The sequence below is a fragment of the Juglans microcarpa x Juglans regia genome, chromosome 5D, assembly GCF_004785595.1.
Source record: "Juglans microcarpa x Juglans regia isolate MS1-56 chromosome 5D, Jm3101_v1.0, whole genome shotgun sequence".
NCBI lineage: Eukaryota > Viridiplantae > Streptophyta > Magnoliopsida > Fagales > Juglandaceae > Juglans > Juglans microcarpa x Juglans regia.
The window spans coordinates 5760700-5770537 of record NC_054602.1 but is presented as its reverse complement, the minus strand read 5'-3'; the positions used below and the strand labels follow the sequence as shown (position 1 = coordinate 5770537).

The following is a 9838-nucleotide window of genomic DNA, read 5'->3' as shown; positions in this document are numbered from 1 at the left end:
TACAGGTGTGTAAATTCTGAAGTCTCGTTAAAAAGAAGAAATCTAGAGCCTACAATTTTTCTGTCTGATGATTTTTGACACTGCTATCTTTGACAAATAAGAACATCTAAAAAAAACACAGAGAGAGAGAGAGAGAGAGAGAGAGAGAGAGAGAGAGAGAGAGGTGCTTATTGGACCCGACTTTCAAAAGGTCGGATCGGTTGGACCAAGTTGATCTGCACTACGGGTTGGGTCGGCTCAGACATTGTGCGGTTTGGTCGGTTACATACTGTACTCTAAAAGTACGCTATAATTAACTGGTGACGGCTATGATCATCCTACCGAAACTGTGTACAAATACTGGAGGCACTCCAAGATCAAATGGACCATGAGGATTTGGAGCCTCCTTTCCCTCCAAAATCATCTTCGCCAACGACCTTACCTAACGTTTGAACCATTACTCTCCCGACCACTTTCCTCTTCCCTGCTAAATTTATCCAAACCTACGTTAAATTTGGCGGAGACCCACAAACTGCAACTATTCTAAGCTCAATCCATAAGGGGAGTTTAACACCCAGCACTATATCCTACTCCAAGCTCCTCTCACAATGCACTGCTTCCAAGTCTATAAGTTCAGGCATGGAAGTCCATGCCCATGTAGTTAGATTTGGATTATCTGAGGACCGGAATGTTAGGAACCATCTGGTAAATCTGTATTCAAAGTGTCGGTGTTTTGGGTATGCCCGGAAACTGGTTGAGGAAAGTACTGAACCGGATTTGGTTTCTTGGTCTGCTTTGATATCTGGGTATGCACAAAATGGGCTTGGTAAAGAAGCTATATTGGCCTTTCATCAGATGCACTTGTTGGGTGTGAAGTGCAACGAGTTTACGTTTCCAAGTGTTCTTAAGGCATGCTCTGTAACAAAGGATCTGGGGCTAGGGAAGCAGGTTCATGGGATTGTTGTGGTAACAGGGTTTGAATTCGATGTGTTTGTTGCAAATACTTTGATTGTATTGTACGCAAAATGTGGGGAGTTTGGGGATTCAAGGAGACTGTTTTATGCAATTCCAGAACGGGGTGTTGTTTCATGGAATGCATTGTTTTCTTCTTATGTGCAGAGCGGTTTTTGTGGGGAAGCATTAGATTTGTTTCAGGAGATGGTTTCGAATGGAATAAGCCCAAATGAGTTTAGTTTGTCAAGTATATTGAATGCTTGCTCGGGTTTGGGGAATGGTGGTCAAGGAAAGAAAATGCATGGGTATTTGGTAAAGCTCGGATATGATTATGATCCATTCTCAGCAAACGCACTTGTTGACATGTATGCAAAAGTAGGAGATATCGAAGATGCAATTATTGTTTTTGAGGAAATTGCACAACCTGATATTGTTTCCTGGAATGCTGTAATTGCTGGCTGCGTTCTTCATGGGAACCATGGCTGGGCTTTGAAGTTATTTGGGCAAATGAGAAGGTCAGAAACACGTCCAAATATGTTTACCTTATCAAGTGCTCTTAAAGCTTGTGCTGGAATGGGGCTTGAAGAATTGGGTAGACAGTTGCACTCTAGATTGATAAAAATGGACACAGAGTCAGATTTGTTTGTGGGTGTGGGACTGATAGATATGTACTCAAAGTGCCATATGATGGGTGAAGCAAGGATGGTTTTTAATTTGATGCCAAACGAGGACTTGATTGCTTATAATGCTGTTATCTCTGGACATTCACACAATGGGGAAGACATGGAAGCTGTATCACTTTTCGCTGAGATGCATAAGGAAGGAATAGGATTCAACCAGACTACTTTATGCACAGTCCTCAAATCCACAGCTAGCTTGGAGGCTATCAATGTTTCTAGACAACTTCATGCACTTTCAGTGAAATTTGGTTTTCATTCAGATATTTTTGTCATAAACAGCATTCTTGATGCATATGGAAAGTGTAGTCGTCTAGATGATGCAACCAGAACCTTTGAAGAATGCCCAATTGGAGATCTGGTGGCTTTCACATCCATGATCACTGCTTATTCTCAGTATGGTCAAGGTGAGGAAGCTCTAAAGCTCTATTTGCAAATGCATGACAGGGGGATCAAGCCAGACCCATTTGTTTGTAGTTCCCTTCTAAATGCTTGTGCAAATTTATCAGCATATGAACAAGGTAAACAGATACATGTTCATGCTCTGAAGTTTGGGTTCATGTCTGATGTCTTTGCTGGAAATTCTATAGTTAACATGTACGCAAAGTGTGGAAGCATAGATGATGCAGATCGTGCTTTCTCTGAGATACCCAAGAGAGGAATAGTATCATGGTCTGCAATGATTGGGGGACTTGCACAACACGGCCATGGGAAACAGGCCCTCCAATTGTTTAACCAGATGCTTAAAAATGATGTTTCTCCAAATCATATAACTTTAGTTAGTGTCCTTTGTGCATGCAATCATGCAGGTTTGGTAAGCGAAGCCAGAGAATATTTTGATTCAATGAAAGAGTTGTTTGGTATTGAACCAATGCAAGAGCATTATGCTTGTATGATTGATCTCCTTGGCCGTGCTGGGAAATTAGATGAAGCAATGGAACTTGTAAATACAATGCCTTTTCAAGCTAATGCTTCGGTTTGGGGTGCCCTTCTTGGTGCTGCAAGAATCCATAAAAATGTTCATCTCGGCCGACATGCTGCTGAGATGCTCCTAACACTTGAACCAGAGAAATCAGGTACCCATGTGCTTCTTGCAAACATTTATGCATCAGCTGGCATGTGGGAAAATGTTGCAAAGGTGAGAAGGCTTATGAAAGATAGCATGGTGAAGAAGGAACCTGGAATGAGTTGGATTGAGGTCAAAGACAAAGTATACACCTTTATAGTAGGAGATAGAAGCCATTCTAGAAGCAAGGAAATATATGCCAAACTTGATGAGCTCGCTGACTTGATGAATAAAGCTGGCTATGTTCCAATGGTAGAGATTGACCTTCATGATCTGGAACAGAGTGAAAAGGAGCGGCTTCTGTTCCACCACAGCGAAAAACTTGCAGTGGCTTTTGGTTTAATTGCTACTCCACCAGGAGTTCCCATTAGGGTGAAGAAGAATCTTCGAATCTGCATTGACTGCCACACTGCATTCAAGTTCATTTGTAAAATTGTCTCAAGGGAGATTATCGTGAGAGACATCAATAGATTCCACCATTTTAAAGGAGGTTTGTGTTCTTGTGGAGATTATTGGTGATCTCTGTGGAGTAGTGCTCCCTTTACCACTCATGTCCATCCTGTGGAGGTGAAGCGCTCTCCTTTTGCTACCAAAGTACACACCCTATGCAGACACTGCCCATTCATTATCTGACATAGAGAGGCATATTGGAGGCCTGTCATGAACCTACAGCTTTTACCCAACTAACCCAAAAATTAATTTGTATTCCTTGATATCTATTGATTTAAATGTAATATTACATTCTCCACAAGTGATTTTATTAATAGAAAACTACTTGCTTTATGTTGTGCTTACCATTTTCAGTGCAAAAAATTATCAGTGATCAACGTATGTACTTGAGGCAACCTGGGAAAGTGGAATGATTACTTTCCTGAGACTATTTTTTAATTTTCCTGACAAGATTATTCGACAATATATGATCTATCTTCTTCTACAGATGATGTTCAAAGTTTGCTCTTTTCTCTTGAAGGTCGAGACTGATTTCACTTCATCCGATTTAAAGAAAATAAGGTTCACTGGGGAAAAAGTTGTGTGCCACCAAGATTGAAAAAGATAAAGGTTGTTTCCTTGGAATGAATAGCATCGTCAAGCCAAAAAGGATTTGGGCCAAATAATAATATTGAAGCTGATTTAAATACAAAATCTACCCGATCCATTTACAACGGAAAAAATTGACTTTGCTCCCTGTTCGGTATTCTCACATTAATACTATTGACTCTTCTGACATTATGGTCAACAGTGAGTATTTCACTTTGATTGAGATTCTGCCACCAACTACACACAGCTTGGCTCCGGTGACCACCCAATATCCAGGCGGGTCCTCTGGGCCCCTCACCATTTCCTTCGTATTAACAAAAGTTGCCATTTTAGGGGCCCTTGGTGGTAAGGGTGGCCCACCTGGATAAACTGCTGAATTCATATCCACTTTGGCTGGCTTCTCAGGTGGGTTCAGTCCAGCACTAAATCTTGTGCTAATCATCATTGAGATGAAACCAGATTTTCGAGATGAAGTTGTGGATCCTTCCCATTCTGATCTACGTATCCTTGCAGATGCCACCATGGAGTATCCAAGCCTCAAGAACAAAACTTTCCTCATTCCAATAACCTTAACTTCAAACCGGGCCTTTGTCAAAATAGAAGCAGAGTCATCAATGTGAGAACCATTGTACTGCACTGGGGCAGTGCAGACATGTGAGAATATGCTCCACTTGACAGGTTCAAAGTAGGCTCGATCAGCTGGTTCCTCAATGGGCTCAAAACCGTGGTCATCTGAGAGTTGGAGAATCTTGGGAACAGTTGAGAGATGCTGAAGATGAATTGCAAGATGGTCACTTCTCTTGCCTTCCAAGTATAGACGGACCCCTGTCACTGGTCGATTTCCAGAGTTAACCTGCAAATTTCAAGATTATCAACCAGAATATAACTTGAAATACGGTGTAATGTAACAACATGCTTGAATACTGGAAAACAAATCCATCAATTTGTTTCAATAATGGCCGGCATCCAGTTCGTTATGAGGCAAATGCTGTAAAGATAGTACGTGTTTCGTTTGGTTTCTTCTATAGCCCAAATAAAAAAGTTTCGAAAAAATAGAACATATATTGAACTAAGTCACAAGTTTGTTTTGACTCTTTGGTTGAAAGAATTATATTTACATTTAAAGGAGTAATGAAGGGCATGCAGCAGTTACGTGAAAGTTCATTATATGAGTTTCTTCCTTAAGCTCAAAATCTACTTCATAAAAACAGCAAATGAAATTATGCCCAGACCTTGGCTATTTCAAATCCCTAATGCATAAAAAACAAGTACTAATCCTGACTAGAAGTGAAATGCACCTTTGGAGTTCAGATGGATTTGTCTATAAGTCTTATCAACTCAGAGAAATGATAGTCACTGTCTATAAGTCCATGTAATTCTAAATTGTCATTCTCTAAAACTGAGGAATCCACATAATGAGATCACGGGTAATTTGAGATCTTAAGCTTAATGGTATCAATATGAAACATAAGGACTTACCTGCATGGTGTTGACAAAAAGCCTGGGGCCCATTAAACTGAACTGAAGAGATGGAGAAACTTGTTTTCTGTGCCTAAGACTGAGCGGTAAATCACTATACATTGGAGCCCATTGACGAGGCAGTTGAAATTCGAGAAATTGATGGAGTTCCTCTATTGGTGGTTTATCTGCATGATTTAACAACCATCAGTCTCTCAGAGACCAATACAGGTGATAATTGATAGGAAAACACCACTGTGATTCCAGTAAATATGGTAAATTTATCAACTTGGAGATTGGTTTTTTTTTTTCAGACTTGCAGATTCACCCACAGGCTACAACGAATTAATCACAGCAACAAAAATGTAATAAAGCTAACTTATGTGTAATAGTCTCATAATATATGCAATACATGTACCAATCTACCTGATATAAAGTTGGATTCATAGCATCAAGGGGGATATGAAATGAAATCAGAGACAGACTTATACAGCGAATGAAGCAGAGAAAAATGCAGGGGCAAAAATTTAAGGTCTATACCGCGGGGAAGTGTCTTGCTCACACAATTCCTCCAGCAAAATGAAGAATTAGATGGTCACCTCCAGTGTGTCCAACATTGTTTCAAGCACCCATATATAGTAGTATGATCAATGATATTCCATTAAATAGTTGACATAAAAATTCTTTTGAGTTATAATCTTTTTAAATCACATTTTGTGCTTGAGCAAATGCTATCTTGGTTGGTCCAGCAAGAGAAACTGCCACACCTCAGTTTGTGAACGATGCAGGAAAATTAATACCCATCGTCCTCATGAATTCAACAATCTCTCCATCTTATGAAATTGAAATATAACAGTGCTCACGCGAAACTTGGAAACATAGAGATTAAACTGACAGATTAGAGATACCCATACTCACATCTAAGGTAGAGATTCACAGCGTGAATTAGGAATCCATTGCCTTGGACACCACTCAAGAGTGAAGTTATGGCACAAACGACATTGATATGACATAAGGAGATTGTGATATGGTTGAGAGCCACTGGTTATGATCTTGACCGGTATCAACACCTCCCCTTCGGATATAGATGCACACTACATCCTGCATAAAAATATCAAATCTTGAACACCTTTCCAAAATAGCCTATTTCCCAACAAGAACAATAAGGAATGCAGCCACAGCAGAAAGTAAAAGGTTTACATCAATCTTCGAGTAAGTGACACCTGGTGGCCTAAGAGAGGCAGAAAAGGCTTTACGAAGATCCAAGGGATAGAATGTTCTTCCTGAGCAACAAATAGAAATATTAAAGTAGAACAAGGGAGGGAAAAAAAATCAATTTTTAAGGAAAGTGATGACAAAAGTGCCCTATATGCTATCTTAGGACTCAATAAATTAATGAAGAAGTTGACAATTGACATTGGTGCTATTGGAACTTCTGAGAATTCAGACAGCGGCAACAGTCCAGCATAAAAAATGGTTCGGAAAATAATTTTCCAGAGATTTCTTCTCTTTTGTTTTTTCTTTTAAGTATGTCGCATGTTCTGATTAATTTTGAGTCAGGATAAGCTAAAATGTAGAAACATCACATGTCCTGTGGCTGAAAACTTGCAGAAATTATAATTTAAAAAAATAAAAATGGAATTTCCATAGCAGCCAAACGTTATCATATGGTGATGATGTTATCGTCAATATCCTATGTACCTTCAGTTTTCCTGATATTTCAGCAGAGTTTAGTAAGAAACTTCCATTCCCATCTTCAGAAAATCTCTGATCAGCCAATTGCTTTAACAATTTCTGGACTTCAGTGGGCTGAATATTTGAAGTTTCCAACTGCTTTGTGTAAATTACATCCTTGCCTCCATCTTTACCCCAACAATAATATGAGTACCGTATTTTTCAATGAACCTGGGAAATCACATTATTAAACATTAACAATTGAGATACCGTAGGGAGAACCTTACAATTAAAACCTTAATTTCAACAGGACCATTATTCCAAAGACCACAGTGGATTTTCAGAAGTTACGGCATGCACAGGTTTCATTCTTTGAGCTCGGGATGACTTCCAAATCTTTTATTTTTTTGAAAAAAACATTCTGGGCACTTATATATTGAACATTCTCAATATACAAAATCTTACTCGGCAAGAGCAGCAGGGTCCCATGAAGAAGGGACATCTTGTTTGACTTGCTCGGAGAGTGTTATCTGGGATCTGTCCAACTCAATGTTATATAGAGCTATAAACCAACCATCCATTGCAACACTCCTTGTGGTAGCTGCATCCTTCTGCCAGCACCCCTTGAAGTCAAACATTGCATTGAATAGCCCAGATGGTATTTTGCCAGATAATGACATTTCGCGATTATGTTGCTCTGACATCTGGCATAAATTATCAGATAATTGTAAGAAATTTGATTTTATAAGATGTTCTAAAGGTTCCTGCAAAAAACTTAATTTGTGTATCTAACCATCATAAGATACTCTTAAGATCAAGTTGTTAGGCGGTGATTTTCTAATTTTCAAAACAATTCTCCAGAAATTATAATGGAGAGAGGTACATACTAGTAGGGTTGTAAATTGGTCCGGTTTGAGGATTTTCGGTTCATCATTTTTCCCGGACTGAACATCTCTAGGGACCGGAATGGACCGGTCCATTCGGTCCGACCCAATTATTTATTATTTTTTTTTAAAAATAATTAATTAATAAAAAAATATTATTTAAAATACTAAATTAAAATTAAGTTGATTATTAATGTAGATTATGTAACTAACTCAATAAAAAATTATTTTATATGATCAGTGATAATAAATTAGATGAAACTTAAATTCTTAACTTATATAATTATTGTATAATTAGTTAATTGATAGAATATAAATTTGTTAATAACATATTTAAAATTTTATATTTTAATGATGATAGATTAGATAAAAATGATTAGATAAAAATTTTATAATTAATTATACAATTATTATACGAATAATTTTTTTCTTTTAAATTCAGTCGTTCCAATCCGGTCCGGAGTGGGAAACTCCTGAACTGGGACCGTCAGTTTCTCCAGTCTAGACAGATCAACTTTCACCCCTACATACCAATCTCCTTTTTTTTTATAGATTTAATATCGCAAAGCATAAAGTTGATCCTTAGATTATAAAATCATGTTACTACCTCTACCGAATCTGATTGAAATCCTTTGTTTTTCTCTATTTTCTCGCAGTATTCAGTCATTATTTTCCAGAATATGAAATTTTACATGTGGGAAGACAGGGTAATGAAGCCGCACATCTGTTAGCACGGCATGCTCAAAACATTGATGATACCCTACAATGGTGGAATACTTGTCCAGATGTGATCTTTAATCGGGTTTTATTGGATGCTGCTCATTAATTGTCTTGTTGCATTTATTTGTACATCATTGGTTAGACAGTGGACTTTCTCTTGTAATTTGTAACTGTATTTCCAGTTTGAATGAAGTTTTACATGTTAAAAAAAAAAAAAAAATTATAAAGACATGGTTCCGAAACTCCAGGCAATCTGAATTTTCTTTAACTAGAATTCTATTTTCTTTTTTAATTTTTAACATAATTATAACAAAAAAAAAAAGGTACCTGGTGAAATGAAACGACATCGGAGCGAAACCTGGTGCGCTCACCTTTGTCGCACTTGATGGAGGTGGGCACTTGAGGGACGACCAACCCGCCGGGAAGAATGAGGTCTCGGGTCACGGTATGGTCCAGCTCGATCAACCTCGACCCGGAAGGACCCGATTTGCACGACAACAGGCGGATATCGTTGCAGAGATCGTAGCCGAGGCCGATCGCCGAGACTGCTTTCTCGGCCGCGAAATGGGGGTTCAAGCGAGGGCCGCTGCGAGCCATTGATGCCCAGTCGTAGGTTGGATGTTGTGCCCCTCTCTCGATGGGCTTCTAAGGTTTTCGTTGAACAAGGAAGATGAAGAAGAAGAAGACGACCCATTGAAGTTTGAGTAGTCTTCGGGTTTTTCAGTATCCACACAGCCTGCGAGGGACAGTTTTCTATTCAAACTTCAAAGCGTAGACTGCGGACAATGTACGCGAAGTGCGATAACGATTCGAACTAGAAGGAGGCTGGCGGCTGGCAGGTCATGCATGTCTGTGTATCAGGATCATGTGCAGGCTGCACTGCGCCGGTCGGATGTTCGGATGAGTTGTATTACTGTTTGGGTAATATACATGTATGGATTGGTAAGTATGATGGTTTTAAATACCGTACTAAATGTTGTACCGGTCAAGTTATTAGAACGAAATATTTTAATACTAGTATCGTTTTATGTACCATTTTAAAATAGTCAATACATGAATAAATTATATTTTAAAATAATAATCTATATATGAATAAATTATATATAAATACATATATATATAAATTATAAAAACTTAATGATCAAAAAATGAGCTTGTAGTGTAAAAAAATTAAAAATGAAATATCGGCCGATACAGGCCGATACACAGGACGAAATATTAGTCGGTACGGTCAGTATTTGAGCTGGTACGAAATATATATAGTACCTATACGGACTCAGTAGCCTGTACGGCAAATACTGGCCGTATCGGTCGGTACGGTACGGTATTAATAACAGTGGTAAGTATTATATAATCGTTTTAAAAAAAAATAAAATTTATTATTAAAT

General features: G+C 38.4%; 2 protein-coding genes across 2 annotated transcripts; one reads left to right on the top strand and one right to left on the bottom strand.

Moving 5' to 3' along the window:
• Positions 1-220: 220 nt before the first annotated feature.
• LOC121266383 (pentatricopeptide repeat-containing protein At4g14850-like) lies at positions 221-3459 on the top strand. The gene has a single exon (XM_041170195.1). The coding sequence runs from the start codon at positions 619-621 to the stop codon at positions 3193-3195; it is 2577 nt and encodes an 858-aa protein (XP_041026129.1). The 5' UTR covers positions 221-618; the 3' UTR covers positions 3196-3459.
• Positions 3460-3791: 332 nt separating this feature from the next.
• LOC121266382 (MACPF domain-containing protein NSL1-like) lies at positions 3792-9342 on the bottom strand. The gene is given in 10 exon segments (XM_041170194.1): positions 3792-4567; positions 5194-5360; positions 6091-6159; positions 6162-6273; positions 6373-6434; positions 6437-6455; positions 6874-7034; positions 7037-7077; positions 7312-7550; positions 8778-9342. Coding segments are annotated over 10 exon segments (1833 nt in total). The 5' UTR covers positions 9048-9342; the 3' UTR covers positions 3792-3874.
• Between the last annotated feature and the right edge of the window lie 496 nt (positions 9343-9838).